This window comes from Zingiber officinale, chromosome 1B (assembly GCF_018446385.1).
Source record: "Zingiber officinale cultivar Zhangliang chromosome 1B, Zo_v1.1, whole genome shotgun sequence".
Lineage (NCBI taxonomy): Eukaryota > Viridiplantae > Streptophyta > Magnoliopsida > Zingiberales > Zingiberaceae > Zingiber > Zingiber officinale.
In genome coordinates, this window is record NC_055986.1 from 110,170,620 (window position 1) to 110,196,429 (window position 25,810).

Consider the following 25,810-nt stretch of genomic DNA (forward strand, 5'->3'; position numbering starts at 1 on the left):
GCTGGGTGGCCTGGTCATGGTTCTTTTTTTTTTCTAGCATCAGCGCCCGCTCGGATCCTTGAAGCTATTCGGAACTCATATCTAAATCTTTTTTGAGCTGGGTCAGCTCCGCAGTTAGCTGCTCGATCCGAGTCTGCGAGGTATCTGGCTGTCCGACATACGCTCGAAGCTGCTAGTTCTCGTGTTCCAAGAAGGTCAGCCGCTGACACATAGCCAGACTCTCCACCTAGACTTGCAAGCCAAATGAAGATAGTCAGCGCCAATCGAGAAAGGTAAAGAAAAGACTTTATTAAACTTACCCCAGTTGATTTCTAGGTGAAATCGTCTGTGAACTCCCTAGGCAGGATGGTTGCCACGTGGATCCTAGTGACCGCTCAGACTTGCGTTAGAGGACCTTGGATTGTTATTTGATGTTGGGGGAGCGTGACTCAATGTCATCCGAACGGCACCATTCATCAATCGGCAAACAGAGAATTGCTTTAATGTGTCTACCACCGCTCGGACTTGAAGGCGTTGAGGAGGTCGGGCCCTTGGATTTGGACTGCGAGGAGGAGCGAATAATGGATATGGGCACTTCTACACTAGTTGGTGGAGGTGGAAGATAGGCAACTGATGGTGCGATTATTGTCTCGGACAGCAATACGGATAGCGAGGGGGTCCGATCATAAGAAGGAGGAGTCGGCAGCACAGCCTCCCTCTCAGGAATCGCAAAAGTAGAGGATTCGCCTTGCTCAGATGGAGGTCGGGAGGTCGTTGCTGGAGCCTGGGCCTGCAAAGCCGAAGTTGTCGAGTGGGAGGATGATTCCGCTCGGTGCCACTTGTGGCGTTGGATCAGCGGCTCGCCAGAAGTGACCGACTCGATGGGATCGCAACAGGCATCATGGATGGGCACTCAGGTGGCATCTCGCTAGTATAAGTGGTTGCCTTGCTAACTGTCACCCAGCTTCCCCCTGCCTCGCTTGCTGCCTCCCGACTTTCTCTTGCCAAGCAATAGCTATAAATTCTGGAGCGGTAGACATCACAGCCGAACGACGGCTCTAAACTCTAGCACACTCGATTGGAAAGAAAGAATGATAGGCCACACTAACTCTCCAGTGAGTCAATCTTGCAACCTCCTTCGACTAGACTTGAAAGGAATGTTTGTGATGTGGGGATAAAGAGGGGCCCGACCAAAGATAGGCCAGAGAAAGGAAGACCGGCTGATGTGGAAGTCAAAGTCAGCCGAACGAACAAGTTACGACAAAGTGGACGGCATGTCTGAGTGGACGAACAAGGCCAAACGGATAACTTAGGTTAAGAGACAAACAGGCAGTACATCCCCCGACTGTCGTCCCTGCCGAGCGATAGGTGTGTCCATCCGGATGAGAGACAGGCCTCCGACAACAAGAAAGTTGAGTGAAGGGAGAGTGCTCAGTGCAGCACGACTGAGCAAGCATGTCCCGATCGAGCGACCACCCCTCGGCCTATAACAGGACCCACCTACGTATCTCCTCGTACTCTTTTGGAGGTTTGTGCCACTGACAACAAAACATATTCCGCAAGTAAATTGTACTTTAGAAGGTTTCAACCTATCACATCAGAGATATGGATGTTCACTTAAGGAAAGGTGTCAGAGACACTTTTTATCTGATCTTTTCATAGGACACTTGGTAAAATGTGCACAATGTGAGATGCGTGCGCAAACATTATAGTGACACTATAAAAGGAAGTTCCCATCTACAGGAACAGATATCTTTACTACAACATTTTTGATATTTTCTACATCGTCGGAGACTGACTTGAGCATCACAGAACCAACGCCGAAAACCCCTTCCCGTCTCAGTACTGACACTTTTGTGTTGCATAACCACGTGGAGTCTTCACTTTGTCAACTTTTCAACCACATTTCCAGCTAACCATCTTCTTCACTTTCGAACAAGAACGACTATTATTGAACTCTAATAAATATGTTATTCTTAAATAATAACATTCTCATTATGATCAGGCGAGATCCTCTGGTCCCGTCTGTCCTGATCTACCCCCGGATCAGGGGCAGTGATTAGAGGGATTCAATGATCCCATCTATTTAACAAATGAAAGTCATTAAATCCCTCCAATCAGACCTGATCCGCTTCCGAAGATCCTGCTCCATTATGATCTCTCGTCAAATTTGATTTAAGTTACAAAGATGAATATCCAGTTCACTCAGCTAGAACGACAACATGAGCTTTTTATAGCAATCTCTCCGAGGGATCCTTCTGAAAAAGATTCACTAGTTGCCCGGCGATTTATCAACTGAAGATTAAACAGAAGAGAGACCTTTAATTGAAAAGCTGTTGGATGGGCAATGTCAATGGATCCAAATGTCTTAAATCTCTCCAATTCGAGCCGGTAATTTGTTAGCTAAAACACAGAATCGGTAGAAGCTTCGCATTACCTCGTATTATCGCCTCATATCAGCAAGCAACACTTGTGTGCAAGGACCCTGCACATGAGTTTTCTTTCTTTTTCTTTTTCATTTTGTCTAAAAAAGCTTTCTTTAGGTAGCTTCAAAGTGAGAGCTGATACATGATCTTTAAGCTGTAAGTAGTCCTGTGTTGCAGGTTGATCGGAATCAAAGATGGAATGCTATGGTACATGCAGCATACAAGGAGAGCTTAATCAGAAGCTCTCTGCCTTTTCTTGTTCGTCCCATTCGAAAGCAGCACTAGAAAGCTTTGCTGCAACATAAAATCAGACTACACTAAGGATTCAGAAATGGAAAATACATATGACAAAGAACAGTTATAAATTGTCAGGATCTTCAGGTGTATATTATTAGGGCATTTTTCTGAACATGCCAAAAACAAATCCGAATGAACAAACAAGAGAGATCAGCATCTAACAGTCTATGTATGGGCATGTTTTACCAAATCATGATTCATTTTCCCTTCATATCGAGAAATATTGATCAAGCACAAGTTCTCAAATAAAATAAATAATAATTGTTCATGCACAGTTTCATGATTTTACCTTCCATCCATCGCCACACAAGCCAGATTCAAGGCATGCAAAAACAACGCTCTCTCTTAAATAACTTCCATGGATAAGTTTTCTCAAGTCGTGGAAATTAAGTACCTATTGCATTGAGTTTCTTTTCATTCCTTATTGTTGTGAGATATGTTCTTCTTCCTTGTTTTCCTTTTTATCTTGCTCTTTTTATTCTCCGCATTTGAAAGATCAAAAAGCATCAAGGTAAACATTCAAGAAAAGTGACTTACAATCACTACTTAACTCCAGTCTTTTCCTTTTGTTAGAATCACTGGGGGTTGAATTAAAATGGCTTTGAAGTGGATGATATTCCAGCGATGCCAGTGCCTGTTTGTGCTTCCCTAATTTTTTCTTCTCCTCCTCCTGTGAAACATAAAGACAAGTTACATAATAAAAATGGCGAGCCGCAACAATTCTACATATATAGAACAAGAATATCAGAGTCATACATAAGTCTTGTTAAAATTAGCAATCTGTTGCTTACAGACTTGAACCTCCATCTTTAGAGCACAGACACGAGATTCAATTGGTACAGTGCACTGCTCAACTATCTGCTTCTGTCTCCCACGAACGACATCTGGCTGCCATACGTTTAGAGCAACAGATGCAGTCCTGAAATATTAAAGTATTAGAACATAGACAACAGTAACAATTAGAAAACCAAGCATTCACCTAGTGATAATAAACTAGGGCTTGGATTACTAATGTCGAAATCATAGCAATCTGAGTCTAAATGAAATAATATGCACAAGGATGATCTCATCACATATCCTACATTCGACTTTCTAGTGTAGTGTTATGCTGCTCATGTGTTCGATATTATGTTTCTTGTAACTTCAGTATGTACTTCATTTGGCAGATGTAAAATTAAAAATTTTGGCTACACATATTTATGCAATTGTTATGACTACAATTAGTGTCGCATACCACATGTGCTTTATGAAATAATGATTGCATGTCCTTAGAAACCTTGATCTTACACATTCAACATATCCTAAGAAAAAAGGCAAGCCAGAACACAATTTGTTATTTTGATTTTTTGAAATTCCAATCATCCATACATGAACTTCATGTTGAACAATGCCAAAGTTGTCAAAATTTCTCTACCCCCCTTAGCATCACGAACTAGCTCCCTTGATTAGTACACAAAGCATAGGCATTTCGATCTATTCTTTTATCTAATACAATAAAAGTTGGGAATTAATGTCATCAGTATGCTCGAAGGAACCAATCCAGAAAAAGCCTATGAGTTTTAGTAGAAACTGAAGCAGTTAATTTGTGATCAATCCACAATGAACATATCATGACGAGAAGGAATGAAAGTGTTCTTGCTATTGAAACAGCAGATTGAATTCAAACAATAAAGCACCTGGCTCTCTCCAAGTTTCTCAACTCTTCGACAGCGGCCTTGAGCCGGTCGCCTTCCCGCACCAACGACAACTTCAGCTCTTGCAGCCTCTTCCGAGAAACAGCTACCTTACTCTGTGCGAAGAGCATCTTCGCTCTCTGAAGGGCGACCCTCTTTGCTTTTTCCAACTTGAATCTAAATCAAAACTCAACTCCCGCGTCAAAGATGGAGTAGAGAAGGAAGGCAGGCAGGCGCGCGTCGCTTACCTAGTCTGGTAGAGGGCTTTGGGTGACGGGGAGACTTTTTCTCCGTCAGGAAAGTCGATGGCGAGGAGGGTAGACCACAGGGCGGGTTCGGCTGAGAGGCGGCTGAGGCGGCGGGAAGCCATGGCGAGGGCGCAGAGGTCGCGGTAGGTGAGGCTGGCCGAGTCGGTGCCGATCTCCAAGATATGAGCCCATATCTCGTCCGGCAACATCGCCATGCTCTCGCCGCCGCCGACGACACGAAGATGACTGATAGGCAGCCGTTCCGCCGAAGAAGGATCGAGAGAGATTGAAGGAATACTTTCTGCCCTATTATTCACTTATTTATTTTATTCATTTTCATGTCAGATTCAGTATATTTAGTGGAATATTTGTCTTTAACCCTTATAGTTTCTTGTTTTGCTAAAATAAGTTAAGATTCAGGTATATACCTCTTGGTTAGTTTTTTTTCTCGCTCAATTGAGCAGGCTGGATTCCGTAAATTTTTGACTAGAGGATAGTTTGTAAAATTTGATTTGTGATTATGATGGTTAAATAGGTGGGATCTATCAAATTTAACCAATTCATATTATGGATCATCCTTTGATCTATAATTTATGGATCATCCTCATTCATAATTTATGAGTGAGGTGAGATTAGAATCTCTTTTAGTTTTTAGCTTTGCCCATGTGCTGGCCCACAACTCTCCTATAAAGTTTGTTTATGTATTTATTTTCACATTTGATAATTTTGATTTTGAATATGTTCTTTATTTTGGATCAAATTATAAATGAATCAACTATTCCTTTTTATAAAAAATTATTTATATCCATTCCGTATAAAATAAAATAAAATAAAATAGAGACCCGTGTATGAAACTTGCAGGGAAGAAGGGTTTTTTGCGATTCAAACTCGTGGCTTTATGATAATAATTTTATAGTTTATGATAACGTCAATCTCAATTGAATTAATCCCTTCCGTCATATAATTTAAATAGATTAAATTAAAATTTTATTAATTTATTTTAATATGGATCCAAATGGGTCTCGCACGGATCAGCACGAGCCTAGGTTGTAAACAGATTGAGAATTTTTTCCTTCTAAAATTTAAAACTAAAGTGAAAACTCAATGCGTTTGTAGGTTTAACTAGCCTAATCCGCGATCCAAATTTCAAATTTTTAATATTTTATTTTAACCTCTTGAATTAGGTTGGAGATTTTTCAATCGGGTAGAATGGCGGAACAATCCATCTTGTCTGTCCTATGATAGTTAGTTTTTGATAGATCGGTCTGCCTCCCCAAACGATCAATTTTTGACGGACCGATCTGACCCATTTGACATCTTGGTGCTCATTTAGTATACACAAGTTAATATATTCTCATTTGAATAGCAATGCGTCGAACAAAGGAGAGGAGACGGTGCTTGAGCTGGACTTGTGAAGTTGCGATCTTTATAAAACCCTTGACATTTTGAATGTAAACAACTTTGATGCAAATTCCATTGTGAGCTTTTTTTTATACTTTTAGTATGACAATTATATAGATTGATTTAATGAGCTAGTTTAGGCTAGACAATAAGCATCCTCAAGCAAAAGAACAACTACGGGAAAACTTGTCGCCAATTCTGCTCCCCAGCAGTAGGTGGGTCATCATCCATTACAATAGTGAAAAACAAAAAAAATATATTAAAAAACATAAATCTACACAATCTGTATAGATTGGTTAGGGTTACAACAAACCCAGTAAATTTCCCATTGTCAAATGGGTTTCTCCATATCAGACTTATGGGTTAATGTTTCGGCATTGGATAATTATAGACGAGGTTTACTGATAATCCAGTGCCGCCTGATCCAACCTTGCCGCGATAGACTTGGCCTAATTTATCAATCTGTGATACGTTAATGAAGCTACTATTGATAGTATACATAGCAGAACTAGAGTGAAAACTGCAAGGCATATGCAACACTGAAAGTGTGATAATGGCTTCACTGCGGTTGGACAGTTGGAGCTGTCTGTGGCTGACCATAGAACCCAACACCTGGAGATTGGTAGAAGCCCATCGAGGTTGATTGCTGGTGCTGCTGTGGTGGCGGCGGTGGCGGAGGTATAGGTGGGATAATAGGTCTTGTGAACCCCAGTGATGCGTGGGATAGCGGTGGAGGCGGCACTGAACTGCCTGGAAATGGAAAAGGTCCCATGTTTGTTACCCCGTTTGTTTGTGCACATTGCTGCAGTGATGGCGGCGGCAGTGGAGGGAGAGGCGGCAGTGGCGGTGTAAATGTTGGAGGTGCCTGAATGCTCTGGGATTGAAATGGAATTGACTGATGCTGTTGCGGCTGCGCCTGGCTAAAGTAGGAATGTATGCCCATATCGGGCGTGGAAATCAGCTTCTCGAGCCGGGGTTTCTTCTCCAAAGGGAAAGCAGCTTGGCCATCAGAGAGGACTTGGGAATTCAGGCTGTTGCCCATGGAAGCAGCTTCCTCTGCAGCCAAAGACGACAGGATAGAAGATAGAACCTGCGCCGATGATGATGATGCGGCCAGCTTTGCAGCAACTGCAGCTGCAGCTTTCTTGTGATCATCTTCTGCACTGCTTACGCTGCCAGCGAATGAAGTTACAGAGTGTGGTGGTGGAAGTTGAGGATTGGACATTGGTAGGCTAGAGGTAGGGTCAAAACTGCTTTCCCCTGCAGCCAAGAGTAGTCGTTGCCGCCGCATGCTACCGGCATGTTCACTGAGGGAATGGGCAATCTGGAAATGAGATGGAAAAAGAAACACTTACTAACTCGAGAAGAATTCACATAGATATAATAGATTTATGTCAGAAGCAATCAAAAAGGTCAGAATTCGTCTCTGATTTAACTATCTCATGATCTTATCAAAACTAGGAAGTGGTTGTTTCGAGGCAACTATAATCTTGAAGGGACTAGGAAACTGGAATGTGAAAGTGCCAAGTAACTGACTTCCAATATAAAAGTTATTGAAACAATCTACAAATGATCGATGACGAAATCGATTCACTAGTAAAAATACAATCAGAAAGTTTGTATCTTCATCCAGCAAGAAAGTGCACCCGTAAAGAGTGATAAAAAATTTCAGGATAAGCATCAACATTCGATACGTAAATACAAACTAGTAGCACTTTATAGTAGTAGATATCCTTGCAAAAAATATATCCCAGAATCATCAGGTAACAGACTACTAGCAGGTTTCAAATAGAAAAACAGAACAATTAAGTCAAATGATGTAGTGATTAACCAAATACCAAGAATAACATACACTCACAACAGTTGCAGAATTTTGTATTTGAACGTGACAAAGTGATATGTAAAGTGCATGTTGGATATTAAATTTACTTGAACAGAAAAATTATAAAATCCTCAAAGATATTTCTTACCTGTAACTTATCATTAATGAGATCCAGCTTAAATTCCTGAAATATTTATTTCCAGTAGAAAGTGAAAATGCATTAGAAGAAGAGTCTAATTTTATCACCTAGAACCTTAGGTGGATGAGAAGTAACACCTGCTCTTTTAGAGCTTCTGTCAGCTGATAAACCAGTGTAGCTCTAGTTGATTTTGCAGTTTCTAGTTGTTCGATACATTGTTTAAGTACAGCTTCCTGGTTCTGAAGATCAGTTATAAATGTCGGCCCTTGTTGGTCACCTGACCAAGAATATCGTCATAAGAGGATCAAGAGAATATCAATGAACATACTATCAAACAAAATTGCAAAACTGGAGTACCTTGTTTAGTTACAATATCAATGTTCTTTTCCACCCTCTCCAGAACTTGAGCAGCATCATTGCATTTACTCAAAGCAGTATCTTCGTTGGAATATTCATCAAACACAGACTGATATGCAGTCACTATCTTTTCAGGCATTTCACCAAGAGCTAGTTTCTGAGAATAAAAATCCACAAGGAATGAATATTAAACAATCTGCTTTAAATGGTCAAATACTCGAGTCCGTCAAGGGGAAACAAAAAACAGGCAAAGTTAAATGTATACTCACTACTCGTACTGAATCAGTATCTTTCCGAATTAATTTGATGGGATTTGAATTGCTCTTGCCATTGTTTGAAACAGGGGCAGGGACAGTACCAAGGATCTCATCCTTTAGGCCTCGTCCACGAGAGCCAAATACTTTTCTTTCATCCCAAATCTCTACCTGAAATCATCAGATAAAATGCAACAATACAAAAAAAATGTCAAATTATCCAACAAATTGGAGCATTATATCACCAGTCTCTTACTAGAATTGGTAAACCTTTTTTTTTTTTTTGCATTTTCACCCTAAATTTACATTTAACAACACTGGGCAAGCGATGATGACACATCAAATCAAACACAGACAAGCGTCAATCACAAGTATCAGATTTGGGGGCATTCATTAACACATCAAATCAAACACAGATAGTAGTCAGTCTAGATAAACTAAGGTTCAACTTTCAAAATATCTCTGATTTGGGGCATTAATTTACCATGTAATTGCATCTGAAGTGTACATATCTCCAAGTATCATAGAAATGTATCTATAGTTTCATACATGAATATGAAATCAGAAGTGATTGCAACTCCACCCAGTTTTACTACTTGCATGCATTAATTATCATTGTGATAGGTTATTAAAGGACATAAAATTAGTTAGATTATTGTGATGTATTGTGATAGGTTATTAAAGGACATAAAATTAGTTAGATTATTGTGATGTCTTGATGATATACCTTCTATCGTTACTTGCCTTCAGACTCTTGCACTAGGCATTCATGGTTTGTTAATTTTGAGTAGAGGGATGCCATGCTTAGTTATATATGCTCCAACATCAGCTAAGATCAGGTACATCTGGCAAAATATGCCATTCACAATTCAATGAATTGACTACAACTAAAATATGCCATTCACAATTCAATGAATTGACTACAACTGGACCCGATTCTTGCACTAGTCATTCATGATTTCTTAATTTGGCATAGAGGTATGCCATGTTTAGTTATATACTGCTCTAGCATCAGCTAAGATCAAGTACATCAAGCAAAGCAAAATATACAATTCACAATTCAATGGACTGGCCCCAATTAGATCATGACAGCTTAACTGACAGAAATTGATGGTCAATCTAACCAAGAGAAACCAGAATGAGCAAATTCTAAGCTAGATCCAGCAAAAAAAAACATTGGATTGGTTGAAAGTAGCGGGAGCATGTTGAGAAGACATGATAGTCATACTGCCAGTAATGATTTGGGTAGGTGGCTTCATATGACTAAGAATTGATCGATCATTGGACAGAGCAAAATCCCATCACTTAAAAGCCAATACAACATTGTGAAACACTATATGGAGAACTTGATATACTACAATTGAACTCTCAGCAGAGAAGGATGAAAACCAAAGAGACAGCCACAAAGAAATCATCTTGCTTCTTTTGCCATGCAAGATGATCCTATATGATCTTTTGATGTGATGAAAGTATCTCTGAATTAAGAATATTAAAGGCAAGAAAATTATTATAGGACGTATTCTGCGAATGAAATCTTGTGTACCCTTCACAGACTCTTAAAACAAACTTTGGGGGCAATAGAAAATTCATACTGTTAAGGAACTAAGAATAACATAATCAGACTCCTGCCACTTCGAGAATTTGAAGACATTGATTTTGTGTGGTGAGTTCCTCGTGAGATTCCTCATCAAGCAGCATGATTGAAAGTTGAGACCAATCAAAATAGTCACAATAATTGAGTTTGATGGTTATTAAACCTGAGTAGATCAATCAATTAAACAATAGAATTTTGGAAGCAAAACCTTGATTAACCAGCTGTATTTTTATTTTCTAAACACATTACAAATTATATATGTATTCAAATATTCTGAAATAGACATTGAGTACAATGGGTTGACTGGCCAATTAGTTGATTAAATTAGTGATCCAAAGCTCAACCAAGTCATTAATTGGATGGGAATTAGATGCTAAGTATGAATGAAACAATGAAGAGAGACAGTTTTGAATTGTTAATGGGACAAAGAGATCTTTTAGGGTATGGAAGCCCGCATAATTAGAAAGGATAGGGAGAGACAGTAGTGAGAGATGGTGAACCATAATACAAGAAAGGAGGTGGGATCCTACATAATTGAGAAAGAGAAAATCACAAAATAGAATAAGATAGTAAACATGTTGTCAGAAGCATCTAAAAATAACAATGTAAAATCATCAACTTCAAAAGGCATGTCATCAGATAGATGCTGAAAGCGATGATGAGAGGTTATGCTTGCTCTACCAACTTGTACTGATTGAAGGCACAAATAAATACTCCAATCCATAGCCTTCTTTTCACTTTTATTGCAAGGGATCCCTTCCCTTTTACACATTATATGAAATTTTATTCTGTAACTTATTCAGATTTTTGTTGGTATGCCATTTCCTCAAATACACTGGAACAGAAATGGATAAATTCTTTGTATCTTCGTCAAACAGCTTTCTGTATAAAGCTTGAATTCTCCATGCAACAAAATAAACTCATCAAAACCTTATATGGTACATGTATTCAGATGGTTATGCACTCAAGTGCACAAGCAGATGAACACAATTGCACGTGAACAGAAAGGCAAAAAATTCTCACAGGATCATACATAATTAGCTAGCTACAAGAGAAATGAAACAGGGTTACATAAAATGATTTTTAAAAAAACAGGGGCAAAATCACTTCTGAGATTGTTAAGTGGAGAAACACCCTTCATACTGTGAAAGGGTTGGTCATAAAAATGAAAATTTTCATCAGAGTCTGGAGATGATAAACAATGTCATAGATTGAGATTGCATGCTGACCAGATAAGTCTCATAGATTGAGAAAATGTAGAAATAGGTATATCAAGTAATGACAAGTGGTACATGAATACATCCGTAAGAAGATAAAACCAGAATATAAGATCAAGAAAACGCATGAAACCACACTAAGACATCCAGTCTAGGATGTACCAATAGTTGCAAATATTCAGAGGAAAAAACAAACTACGTTCTGCAACTACCTATGTACTAAATTATCACTTTAAGCACCCACAGATGCTTGATCTACTACAAGTTGAAGTCCAGAGATGAAACATGTTGAGAAGAATTAAGCATTACAGCAAAGAAGAAAAATGGGTTGTAGTGGCATGAACCAAATATGATCATATTGGAGTTAATTCCACAAATAATCAACATTTCACCTTAGATTTATTTATTTGTAACCATTAAGAACACACCAAAAGAGATTGCCTTAATTGTAGCATAGAAAATAAGTTCAAGAATTATAAACCCAACAATATCAATCATAGCCTAAGTATGCTCACTAGTTGTGTACAAAATATATTTGCAATAATAAGAGGGATACCCAAACATAATTCCAGAAAAGTTCGCGCAAATATTTAATGTAAAAACTAAAAATACTTACTAATCGATTCACCGCTTTCTTTCCGTGATCTTCACCATTCTCATAGACATTCTTTAAACATCCAGGAAGTACTTTCCAAAATTCATTCACAAATTCACTTCCTTGGCGTCTACTATTCTGTAAGATGTCATTGGCCAAGTATAGAAAAGGCACTCTTTTTTCTCTTGGAGAATTGTTGAAAGCTATGTCCCATGTCTCAACTATATTTTTTGCTTTCTTCCGGTTAATGACACACCAATTTGACAAGGCTAATCCCCAGTTAAGAAGCAACAGATACTGCACTTACTATAACAGGATTGAATAGGGAAAAATATGAAGTATGTCACAACTATTTCAATTAAATCAGCTTTTAATTGTTAATAAAGATAATAGATTAGAAGAAAACAAAGGAACACACTTGACATGGGAATACCAAAAGAAAATGTCATATTTCAGGATAAAAAGACAGAAAGCTGCCAAGTTATTCATAGAGATAGACGAGCAACCATCAAAAGAAAGATAATGGTCCTTATTGAGTTTGTGAAAGCTGAAATATTATTACATAGGTTCTTTTTTTTTTTTTTTGACAAATAAATCTCAAGCCCCTCAGTGACTAATATGTCTCTTATAAATATTGTTAAAATCACATGAAAGTAAACTACCATAACCACAATTTTGGATCTTTTTTACGACTCAATGGTGGAGACTATGCATGCATATTTATAAAAACCTTGCAGATTGCTGGATATTACCCTGGGCAACTTGAGAAATAGGCTTTCTGCTAGTTTTGGATATTCCTCAAGAAGAATGAGGTAAGCTCGTTGAAGGAGATTTTGTTAAGTCACGAGACTTGCCAAAATTTTGACCACCGCAATCAGGCAACATCTCAGAGAGGAGTTGTGACTCACGAATTAGGAGGGAGTTAGTCACTTTTTTTTCCTTTTTTTTTTTTTTTGATAAAACTGTGTGTGTATATATTATACAATTACAGTATTAGTCTTTATAATATTGTATGATAGAGTATTAATTGATTTATTACTATTTAATTTAGTGTACAGTATTTATTAATTTTTATAATACTGTGTAATTAGTTACTAGACTAATTAATCATTGTATTTAATTATAAATCATTTCTGGATTAATTATCCCTCTATATTAATTTATCTAATATATAAAAATTATATGTTTATATAATTATGTAAGTTTTATAGGTTAACTATATAATTTATGTAATATGCTACATAAATATCATATATTATTTCTTATTCATAATATACATAAATTATGTCATATATAAATTATACCTTATATTATAATAATTATATTTATCAAAAGATGAAGTTATGCTTTAAGTAGTTTATGCAATAACTAGTTTAAATTAAATTTATTAAATCAGATAAAATATGATTAAAAATTATTGATTAAATTAGATTTAATTTAATTATAAATCATAATAACTAAATTATGTATTAAATAAAATTATGTAATATGGTTATACTCAAACAACATGAATTTGAATTAGTCGAAATAACTAATTGATCTGGTTGAAATAAGATTTTGCTTGATACCAAAATAGGAGTTGCGCACACAAGACGGAAGGTTTTGGAAATTGATAAGTTAAAAGCACACTAGAAAACAACACACTAGAAAATACATTGATCCCTCAAGTAAGGTTCGAGTGAACGCTCGATGCCCTTGCAAGAGGCTAAGCTTCCTCTCATATAACAAACGCCGGGTGCTCTGTGGGCCCCATCGTCACGTTTGTTGATAAGAAGATAGGAAGGAATCACATCTACTTTTCTAAAGTAGTACATTATTGATTACACTCCTCTATTATAGAGTTACATCTGTCACATCTACTTTTCTAAAAGTAATGCATTATTGACACACGAATCTTTCTTTTGGGTCCATCACGCTGCTGCCTTTAGATTTTGAAGTTGCTCATCCTTGTCACGCAATCTTGGAGAAGATATGCAGCATGTGATAATTGTTTGTCGCATTGCTCTACCGCAGGATATCAGTCATTCCACCAGTTATCCTTCCCTCGACATTTATTACATTCCTGTTTCTTAAGGGAATGGATAAGTCTGAGTTGTTGTAAGGCATTGATGGCTCGGGCGGCTGTCTTTTGTTCAATATTGTGTAATTCTTCTGAGATTTAGTGGAATTCGTCAAGTGGGACTGGTTTCCCATGCCTTGTGTCAAGCGTGTACTGGTATTGTTCAGCGAAACTAAGAGGGTTTGCATCATCTTGTTCAATAGCTCCTGAGCATGAGGATGTGGCTGGCTCCTGACTTCTTTGATGGCTAGTGCTAATAAGGCTAGTTGTCCTAAATGCTGCTCCGGCCATTCTGAAAATATTAACACAGAAATTAAACGAGATAAAGAGTTAGCTACCTGATTATTTTTCCCGTCTATATGCTCGAATTGTATTGTTGGTCCGGCTCCAGTAATATAATCCGTAAAAGAGATCCATCGTACTCTAGAAGGTTTATGATTTGCCGTCTTTCCAAAAAAACTAATAATTGCCTGACAATCTGTTCTGATAAGAAGCTCGGTTTTATCCATGGTATTCATGACTGCATAGATCTTTGCATCAATTGTTGATTTGGGTGAATTAAATTTGCCGTTGGAATAAGCACATATTTTTTCCGAAGAAATGAGATCAAATTTTCTTTTCTTCCATTTACAAATGCCTCCCCATCCGTCCATGCATCCGTCTACTTCTAAAATTATATAACACTTGGGTGGGGGTAGCTCAAGATCAGGCAACTGTTTTACTCTGGTCTTGATCTGATGAATTAGATCCCAATCCTGCTGGTTTAATCTCTTCTCTCCATTAGGGGATGCTTTAGCATATAAGGGCCCAAGTAATTTTCCTAGGTTCGGTATATAATTTCTTGCATAGTTTAATAGCCCTAGCCAGGATCTCATTCCCTTGGTTGTTTTCAGCTCATTATCATTAAATCAGCGATTTTTGTAATCACATGGGGCGGAAGCTTGATTCTACAGTTTCCAATAATAGCTCCTAAAAATTCAATTTCAGGTACCGCAATTTTCATTTTTGTGGGACTCAGAATTAATCCATTCTTTTGGCAGGTGCTGCTCATGGCTTTTCTCATCCGGAGAGAATACCAAAATGTCATCTATATATACTGCAATAAAATCTTCCGTTCCCTTAAAACATAAGTTCATTTTCCTTTGGAAAATTACAGGTGCATTTTTGAGACCAAATGACATAACCAACCATTCATATAGGCCGTCGGGAACCCAGAATGCAGTCCATTCAATAGAATCAGGATGTATAGCAACCTGATGAAAGCCACTTTTCAAATCGAATTTAGAGAAAATACAACTATTACTGACCTTTTTAAGTATGGTGTTGATGCCTAGTAGACTATATTGGTCTTTATGTGTGATGTCATTTAGACGTTTGTAATTGAACATCAATCTTTCCTTTCCTTTCTTTTCCTCCTTTGTAATAGGGTCAATAGTAGTTCCAGAATTTACAATAATTGCTGTTGTTCGATGTCGGCTTTTACTGGGTCGAATGATACCAAGATCTAATAAGGCCTTAACATGCTTTATGAAAGCTTCCTTCTGAGTGGGGGTCAAGTGCTTTAGAGGTCTGTCTTCAATAATAAACTCCTAATTCTTGATATCCAACTGGCATAAAATCTAATTTTTCTGCCAATGTTGTAGGGGATTTTCCCCAATTATACCCTGATCCTTTAGTTTTTGCAAGAGAGGCCTAAACTTTTGCTCAAATGATAGGTTTCTTTTTCCGACTGATATATGAACCATCTCCTTTATTTGAATGTATTCTTCTTCTTCTAACTCCAGTTCTTCAATAGCTGTATTCACAGAGGGTAAAGTATTGATAGTTGTTAGATTCTTATAAAAGGTTACCGTGTTTCCTTCAATCCTTGGTCCTCCATGTATAGCTCTTATGAAGTTACATCCAATGATGAATTGAATATTGTCTCCCAAAGTTATAGGAAAACTATAGGTGTAGGGGATTCTAAAAATATTATCACCAATCATCATACGACCATTCTTTAACTTCATCTTTGTTGTTTGTTGAGAATTTATCCCACTGAAACTTACAATAAATGTATATTGTTCTAATGATTCTTTGGGAACTGACCTTTGATTAACACAGCAGGTGGTAGCCCCTGTGTCCAATATTGCTTTCAACTTGAATCTTGGAATCCCTGGAATATCCATTTCAACTAATAGGTTATACAGTATGTTTTTTACTAACCTTGGACTTGGATTTGAAGCTACCACTTCTTCTATTAACATATGAGCGGCCTCCTCGTCTTCCTCCAAATCTTGGAAATCCTTTTGTAATTCTTTTTCCAGTTGCAATGCTTCAAACTGGGACTTAAAATACTTGACTTCTTCTTGCAGCCTTTTCATTTCTTCTTCACACCATATAATATAATTACGCTGTTCGTGTATTAGATTGTTAGGATTGAATGGTGTAGCAGGAGTAACTGGTACCTCCTTATTAAAGTAGTAGGGTCCGCAGAGATTGCAAACCGTGTCCGTAAGGAAACAATCTGGGCAGTGTATTCGCGCCCTTTGCACAGTTGCTCGTTTGCAACAGGTACACATGTGAGATTGAGGAGCAAATATCCTTTCATTGTTCTTCCATTGATGAAGGCAGTTAGATTGCCCTCCGTTAGCCGAATTTGTTGCCTATATCCTCCATCTTCTAGCCAAGTATATATATAGAATTTATTTGGAGAGTTTGAAGAGACTGTTGTATCTCATATAGGCCGTCTTCTCCTTCAGATAAGCTGAAAATTGCATCACTCTGAGCTTCCCCTTCTTGTACTGATAGTATATCACAATCTTCTAGAAGGTCTAGTTGTTCAAAAATTGCAACTCTCTTCACATTTCTTTTTTCATTAGGGCAGTCTCTGGCAAAATGCCCTTCTTGTCCGCATAAGTAACATTTGCATTTTTTATTTCGTAGTAAATGCTTTCTCTTTTCAATTCTTGTATGAGAGCTATGGGATTTACCTTTATAGGTTTTTGATTGCCGCACCCCCATTTTCTTAGCTCCAGACTTCTGATAATAGCCAGGGATAGGAATCTGACTACAGAATGACAGATCTTTTAATGACCTTTTAAATGCAGCATCTTTACATTCTTGTTCTAGGAATTTATGGGCGAAGATGATTCTTGGGAATACTCCCACTGTAAAACCAGGATGCTTTGCCTCAAAAGCTGCCTTAATTCTATTTCCAAGGTCTCCTGGCATTTTGAGCCAAAATTTTTCCGACAATTCTGGTACTGCATACAGTCTTCCAGTCTTAGTTGCTAACCTCATATAGTCATTAATATACTGGATTATATTTTTTACATTGTCGCAAGATAACTTATCAAGATCTCTGTAAGCAGAGTTCTGTATTTCAGTTGACCCTTGGGTAGAATCTTCTGCAGAGAATACCCTTCTCATTTGAGATAATATATTCTGAGTTCCTTCTCTAGAGGCCTTCGCTGATAGTTATAAGGGCATCATATTCTGCTGTATAAGTCATCCGCCATTGTATCCAGGTTATCTTCTCAATTTCTCCTAAAAGAAACCTATCCTTTGAGCAAAAGTTTAGGCCTCTCTTGCAAAAACTAAAGGATCAGGGTATAATTGGGGAAAATCCCCTACAACATTGGCAGAAAAATTAGATTTTATGCCAGTTGAATATCAAGAATCAGGAGTTTATTATTGAAGACAGACCTCTAAAGCACTTGACCCCCACTCAGAAGGAAGCTTTCATAAAGCATGTTAAGGCCTTATTAGATCTTGGTATCATTCGACCCAGTAAAAGTCGACATCGAACAACAGCAATTATTGTAAATTCAGGAACTATTATTGACTCTATTACAAAGGAGGAAAGGAAAGGAAAGATTGATGTTCAATTACAAACGTCTAAATGACATCACACATAAAGACCAATATAGTCTATCAGGCATCAACACCATACTTAAAAAGGTCAGTAATAGTTGTATTTTCTCTAATTTCGATTTGAAAAGTGGCTTTCATCAGGTTGCTATGCATCTTGATTTTATTGAATTGACTGCATTCTGGTTCCCGACGGCCTATATGAATGACTGGTTATGTCATTTGGTCTCAAAAATGCACCTGCAATTTTCCAAAGGAAAATGGACTTATGTTTTAAGGGAACGGAAGATTTTATTGCAGTATATATAGATGACATTTTGGTATTCTCTCCGGATGAGAAAAGCCATGAGCAGCACCTCCAAAAGATGTTAAGTATCTGCCAGAAGAATGGGTTAATTCTGAGTCCCACAAAATTGAAAATTGCGGTACCTGAAATTGAATTTTTAGGAGATATTATTGGAAATTGTAGAATCAAGCTTCAGCCCCATGTGATTACAAAAATCGCTGATTTTAATGATAATGAGCTGAAAACAACCAAGGGAATGAGATCCTGGCTAGGGCTATTAAACTATGCAAGAAATTATATCCCGAATCTGGGAAAATTACTTGGGCCCTTATATGCTAAAACATCCCCTAATGGAGAGAAGAGATTAAACCAGCAGGATTGGGATCTAATTCATCGGATCAAGACCAGAGTAAAACAGTTGCATGATCTTGAGCTACCCCCACCCAAGTGTTATATAATTTTAGAAGTAGACGGATGCATGGACGGATGGGGAGGCATTTGTAAATGGAAGAAAAGAAAATTTGATCCCATTTCTTCAGAAAAAATATGTGCTTATTCCAACGGCAAATTTAATCCACCCAAATCAACAATTGATGCAAAGATCTATGCAGTCATGAATACCATGGAAGCCTTAAAAATCTATTTCTTGGATAAAATCGAGCTTCTTATCAGAACAGATTGCCAGACAATTATTAGTTTTTTTGGAAAGACGGCAAATCAAAACCTTTTGGAGATCTCTTTTACGGATTATATTACTGGAGCTGGACCAACAATACAATTCGAGCATATAGACGGGAAAATAATCAGGTAGCTGACTCTTTATCTGGTTTAATTTCTGTGTTAATATTTTCAGAATGGCCGGAGCAGCATTTAGGCCAACTAGCCTTATTAGCACCAGCCATCAAAAAAGTCAGGAGCCAGCCACATCCTCATGCTCAGGAGCTATTGAACAAGATGATGCAAACCCTCTTAGTTTCGCTGAACAATACCAGTACATGCTTGACACAAGGCATGGGAAACCAGTCCCACTTGACGAATTCCACCAAATCTCAGAAGAATTACACAATATTGAACAAAGGACAGCCGCCCGAGCCCTCAATGCCTTACAGCAACTCAGACTTATCCATTCCCTTAAGAAACAGGAATGTAATAAATGTCGAGGGAAGGATAACTGGTGGAACGACTAGTATCCTGCGGTAGAGCAATGCGACAAACAACTATCACATGCTGCATATCTTCTCCAAGATTGCATGACAAGGATGAGCAACTTCAAAATCTAAAGGTAGCAGCGTGATGGACCCAAAAGAAAGATTCGCGTGTCAATAATGCATTACTTTTAGAAAAGTAGATGTGACAGATGTAACTCTATAATAGAGGAGTGTAATCAATAATGTACTACTTAGAAAAGTAGATGTGATTCCTTCCTATCTTCTTATCAACAAACGTGACGATGGGGCCCACAGAGCACCCGGCGTTTGCTATAAGAGAGGAAGCTTAGCCTCTTGCAAGGGCATGGAGCGTTCACTCGAACCTTACTTGAGGGATCAATGTATTTTCTAGTGTGTTGTTTTCCAGTGTGCTTTTAACTTATCAATTTCTAAAACCTTCCATCTTGTGTGCGCAACTCCTATTTTGGTATCATATGGAACTCATTGAGGAAAATTAATTTATTAACACTATTCAATTAATTGTATGATCAATTATTGTTAAACCAATCAACTTAATATATTGGCTCAAATATTAACCATTACAATTATAAGTGGCATAACACAATACCAAAATCACACTGTTCTTTCTAATCAAAGATTGAAACTCACACTCACAGCTTGAGATTTTAAATGTTGACTTGATTTCAGTAGAATCAATTCAACTAAAATTATAGAGTTTATAAATGGGCCACTATAGTTTTGATTCTCACATTGGGCATATTAAACGGCCACAGTGCTCGAACCCCTTTTGATGTTGGGCCGCCCGCCAGGACCCATCTGCACTTCCCGGATTTACTTGGTGCCGGTATGTGGGACCGGGCTGTCCACCCCAGCATTAGCTGTCCACCCCAGCATTAGCCGGGCTACAAGAATTGGATACCTGATAAAAAAAATGAGATCTGAACAGGGACTTTCAACACCCATTTTTCTTTGTTCCTTATGATATTGTCCTATTCTATATAGGTGGGTGATAAGTGATAACAATAGGCAATTGTACCAGCATTAGTTGAAGCAACTGAGGCAATTTTGGCATGAGAGACATGATGGCATACCGAAATCTCATGGTTGGGAGACGATTCTTATCGGTCTTTAGCAGCTAGTGATAGCATTATTAGAGATGGTTGTAATTGGTTGCCTCATTCATCACTTGCATGATAACAAACAAGCGAACTCTATTTTTTCAAGAGTTTGGTCAACTCATCTAGCTCCCATGAAATTCAGTGAGCCCTAATAGAACCAAGGGTATTTAATTGTTCCTTCTAATGCTTGAGAAATTGAAAAAAAAAAAAAAAGTTTTGACAATGGTAGATTTTTATCCAACTCAACTAATCTTGGAAAAAAAACATAATTGACAACGGTAGATTTCAATCCAACTCAAAATCAATCAATTTTGCATACTATGATGTAGGATGCCCTTGAGGCAAGTGAAACCAATATTTATGCAAGTCTAGCAAAAAGACATGGATAAAACAACACCATTTCACTTAAGCCACTCTAGACTTGGACCATGTCTTTAGAGTCGTTAGATTCAATTATCAAAGCAAAGATAGATAGCTTATCGCTCTTATACAATGAAAGGTGTTGCAATTTGTATTAGTGTTCATAATTGTCATTAACTGTGGGTTGATATAACAATAATAAAAGTTTTAAAAAATCAATTCATATTGAAGAAGATAAATTTTTAAATTTTAATCTATTTGATAAATAATTTAGTTATAACTCCTTGTCATTTTCCAAATCATCTATATGCTTCATTTTGTATTGTGTCGTCACCAACAAGTTTAGTCCAATATTTGCTACCTATAGATAAGAGTAGTGTTTTAAACAGCAATAGGCGGTTATGGGCGGTCTAATGCCTAGGCGGTTGAATTTTTTTTACTATTTTTTATAAATAATCATTTTATAATATTTACTTTTAATAAAATATATTAATTAAAAATTAAAAATCAAAAATGTAATCTAAATATTTAAAAATATACGTGTCTTTGTCATGTCAAAGATCAGAGCATATATGCTGTGTCTTTGCCGCATCCTTACCGGAAAATTTTTTTTTGAAGTATCGAACACATATACAGATACAATATGCAAATACGCTTATCGGATACGGCCAAAAACGTGTCGTGGACTTTTTTGACATTTTGGACACGGCAAGGACATGGCAAGGATATGGCTAGGATATGTTTTTCCAGATACGTTTGGGCAAAATTGAAAATATGTAAAATTTTTAGGGGTTAATTGGAAAAACTTGAAATGTTCCCAAACTAATTGGAAAATAATTAATAAAAATGAATTGGATTGTGAGCTTTTAAACCCTAAACCTAATCTTTTTTTGTTCGCCTCTCATCCTACTAGCCTCTCATCGCCTCTTTGACGTCGTCCGCCTCCCTTTCTTCTGTCACTGCCACGGCCCACCATGTAAGCCCTAAATTATTATTTCTGATTTCTGCTTCACTCATCTAAAGGGCTTAAACCCTAATCATTTTATTAAAAAGATTTGGTTTAGAAATTTGAATATAAGCCCTAATCTTTCAATATCCTTTTTCTTCTTTTTGTCTTTCAATTTTTGATGAACAGTATCTAAAAGTCCCAGTTTTGATATCTTTCATGATCTTACATGCCACTGTGCCAGTTGCCACTCATTCTCGATTTTGATCATCTTTCATCTATTGACTATTTACTGTTATGTTTTCTTATTTCAGCTATTTTGCAATGGATGTTTGATTTCTTTTTACTTGCTTAAGATAGATTTGGTGTTTTATATTTTGTACTTGAGATATTATGATTGATGAAATATGGCTTTCCATCTCTATAATTTTTAATTTTCAATACACACACACACTAATGATTGTTGTATCTTAGTCGTATCGTATCTTATATTTTCAAAATTTGTTGTATTGTCGTATCTGTATCGTATTCGATACGATACCCGTACCCGTATCCATGGAACATAGTTATCTAATATCTTGGTAGCATATTGAGATATTGACTTTAGTTGTGTATAAATAGACCTCCATAATATGCTTGAAACTAAGCAACTCATTATTTTGCATATGGAATTGGACCAAAGAGGTTTTGTGCAGGTTTGAACTAGTTGGCAAAGTCTACTGCAAATTTCTCCCATGTTAGCATGGGTTTGCTACGTCAACAACTAAAACTAATACAATGATGACAGTTGATTCCTTGTGTATACGAAACAAACTTAATATCTGTCTCTAGTAGACTAAATTAACGAATTAATAGGTTAATGTTCTTTATTTCATTCTCATCAGAGTTCTTACCACCTGATTAGCCAAGTCTGCATATACTATGATAAATCTTTACTGCTTCATGCACAATCTTAATATATCTGCTCTAAAGTACACTGGCAACTTATTTTTCTAACATAATAATGCGTGTAACTACACCATATGCTCAGCTCCTACGATTACTAATCTCTTACTAGTCAAAGCTTAAATCTAGAGTATTCAACCCTGAGCATGCTTGCAAAGGGCTAAGGATTGTTGAGTAGACAAGAACTATCAAATTTATCTACCCTTTGGAGAACCCAATAAAATATGACTTAATTACCATATCTGTCAAGTAGGCTCTGATGTGTACCATGTTAGTAACTATTCAAAAACACCAAACATTAGCAAAGTTATGGCATTTGCTCCTAGCTTAAAAGAATTATCAATGACCAACTTGGCAATTATTCATCATTTAGGTTAAGGCAATCTCTCACAAAGAACAAAAAATTCTGAGAACAAACCAAGCACCAACTTCAAAACTATTAATGCAGTGCAGGCCTAAATGACGAAGACATAGAAGAGAAACTCTCTAGATGAGAAATTGAGTTATATAAACCACCATAGTTATTGTATTGAAAAGTTTAATACCAATACTGATAACTCCAATGCTTGGGAAACACAATGGTGTTAAACAGATGAATATTGATAAATACAGTAGAAAACATAATTCACTTATATTTATTACCAAAAGAGCAGTATGTCATGAACCTTAATGTAAAAAAAAAAAAAAAAACTTGTTGCCATGCCATGATTTTGCTTAGAATTTCCTAGCATTTGAACTTTAATTGTTCAAATCCAATATCTGAATGAATAGATAAGATAGACACTAATAATTTGAAACAAAGGATACTTTGAATACTTTGTTGTGAATTATTGAGCTTCGAGAGCTTCTCAACTAATATCTGGTTGTTGAAAGCATCAGTCATGTCTCTCTCTATATATAGCTGCTCACTGAAGCAAGAGATTTCTGACACAGAGATTCAAAAGTTAACCAGGATGTCATACCAATTAACTCAAGTACTATGTAAATTCCTTCATTTTAGCAAAAAAGAAAGCTTATAACAAACCAATATGTAAGTATAAAAACAGCAAATGTGTACGAAGCATATTAAGAGAATTATAAACGACACGAATTATCCATTCAATCTATGAAAGATCAGTTGATCGTGACTTATTATAAATTCCCATAACATTTGTTCCTCAAAATCAAATATCCATAAGTGTGGTATACTTACAGAGCATGTGACTTTCTCTATCAATAAAGCAGAGACATATACTTGAAATCATCTATGCAACCAAGGTCATTTTGTTGGCGCATTAGCTCTTTAGGAAATTAAAAAAAAAAAGGTAGGCATTTAACTCCACAAATATTAATTAGCTCTCAAACTGCTTCTCAATTCTACATGTATGAACAAAACTTAAAGCAACTTTTATGGAACCAACATCTATTTCCTATTCCAGTACATGAATAAAAAAGGGCACCTCGGTGCACACCAATGTAGAGTCCTGGGGAAGGGTTGGACCACATTGAGTCTATTGTATGCAATCTTACCCTGCATTGCAAGAGACTATTTCCGTGACTTGAACTGTCATGGTAACAATTTTACCATTGCACCAAAGCTCCCCCTTCTATTCCAGTACATGAATGTGCCATCAAAATTGGGTAACTCAGGAATTCTCAATGTCTTGATCTATACTCAAGAAATCTTAACAATTTATTCATTCTTGACATAGCTACACAATTTGTTTCATTTTTGTGAGAGAAAAATGCAAAAAAAAAAAAAAAAAAAAACTTCTGTCACCTAATACTTCTAGCTTCTTAAATGAGTAACCATCACATTCAATGAAAATTTGAGCATTTCTTTTAGCAATGATGGTGCAAAAAGTGCACACGCACTTCCTGTGATTCACGTATCAAAGTACAACTTTGAAAAAAGAATCTCCCATACTCCCCCTTGCTTCCTTCCACCTCCATGTCCTAACAATATTTCATTTTTCTCCATTTTCATCACATGTTTTCTGTATTTTGTCTCATACTGCTTCCGTAAAATTCCTACTACGGTTTTCTGGTTATGAATTAAACCCTAAACTACGACAATCGACCACATCGTCGCTGTACCGTTTTGGAGCAGCGAGATTACATAGCTCTTATAATACTGAAATAATACCGATCCCTGGACTCTAAATCCGCCATCTACTTTAGCTAGTGTTCGACGGGGCCAAGGAACGCGATATCAGTTCAGAAACATATTGCAACAAAAATCCCTTAAATAAAAACCATCAAGAGACAGTACAAAAGTACGATCTTTGGCATCAAAAAAGGTGGCGGGGTAAAAAAAACCAACCCGGCAGCAGGAAAGAAGCACTAGGCTGGGAAGGACTCGACGACGGTTCGGCCGATCTGGAAAACGGCCGCCAGCGCGACGCAGTGGAGACGAGTAGGGCTCCTGGCGGCGGAGATGGGCAGCGCCCGCTCGCTCTGCTTGCTGCTCCCTACCGAAGAGCAGGAGGCGAGGCGACGGTACGCAGGAGCCGAGAAGAAGGGGGGATGAATTTTCTTTTATTCCTTGCCAATTTAATTCGATCGAGGATGTCGATTTTGTTCTGTTCCACACCGGTTTAAATTTTGCTTGATTAGGAAAAAAAAGTAAATTTTTTATATTAGAATTTGCATCTAATAATATTTGAAATTTCTAAAATTATAATCTTTTTAGCTCGATTTGGTCCGTGTGTTAGACAGTTAAAGATTTCATATCTTTGAGGACTCAATAGGAAAAAAAACAAAGGAGTTTTTAATAATTTTGAAAATTAAAAAAATAGATATTTTAGCACAAAATTTTTAAAATCCTAAAACTAGGGCAAGAGTAAAAATTGATGTTTTTTTTTTCTCAAGGCGTTTTATATTCACATTTTAGCCACTACCACTGAACTACTACGATTGTTGTAGTAATTATGAAAGCATAATTACTACAATATAAATTTAATTTACTCACTTAATATTCATATTATAATAACTATGATTTAAAAATTAAGTGGAAGATAATAATATTGAATAATACTGAAGAATAGTTGAGTAATTATATATGTGGAACTGTTACATCAGCGGTTCTCCTAGA

At 37.0% G+C, this 25,810-nt stretch overlaps 2 protein-coding genes across 4 annotated transcripts; both read right to left on the reverse strand.

Annotated features, from left to right (window-relative positions):
* Positions 1–2,189: 2,189 nt before the first annotated feature.
* LOC121971779 (F-box protein SKIP24-like) lies at positions 2,190–4,928 on the reverse strand. 2 transcript variants are annotated; one of them, XR_006109246.1, is made up of 6 exons: positions 4,624–4,928; positions 4,379–4,552; positions 3,459–3,621; positions 3,240–3,372; positions 2,417–2,699; positions 2,190–2,274 (listed from the first exon to the last, which is right to left on the reverse strand). XR_006109246.1 is itself a non-coding variant. In XM_042523217.1 (5 exons), exons 1-5 carry the CDS (start codon positions 4,836–4,838, stop codon positions 2,641–2,643), a joined length of 744 nt encoding a protein of 247 aa, XP_042379151.1. In that variant the 5' UTR covers positions 4,839–4,928; the 3' UTR covers positions 2,190–2,640. The 2 variants fall into 2 exon arrangements, 1 of the variants encoding a protein (XP_042379151.1); XM_042523217.1 differs by having other exon boundaries at positions 2,190–2,699.
* A 1,214-nt stretch (positions 4,929–6,142) lies between these two features.
* LOC121971791 (regulation of nuclear pre-mRNA domain-containing protein 1B-like) lies at positions 6,143–25,291 on the reverse strand. Of its 2 annotated transcripts, XM_042523227.1 has the most exons (8): positions 25,040–25,290; positions 23,545–23,661; positions 12,024–12,271; positions 8,612–8,767; positions 8,343–8,499; positions 8,123–8,262; positions 7,995–8,030; positions 6,143–7,348 (listed from the first exon to the last, which is right to left on the reverse strand). In XM_042523227.1, exons 2-8 carry the CDS (start codon positions 23,618–23,620, stop codon positions 6,584–6,586), a joined length of 1,578 nt encoding a protein of 525 aa, XP_042379161.1. In that variant the 5' UTR covers positions 23,621–23,661; positions 25,040–25,290; the 3' UTR covers positions 6,143–6,583. The 2 variants fall into 2 exon arrangements, with proteins under 2 accessions (XP_042379161.1, XP_042379169.1); XM_042523235.1 differs by lacking the exon at positions 7,995–8,030 and having other exon boundaries at positions 25,040–25,291.
* Positions 25,292–25,810: the final 519 nt, after the last annotated feature.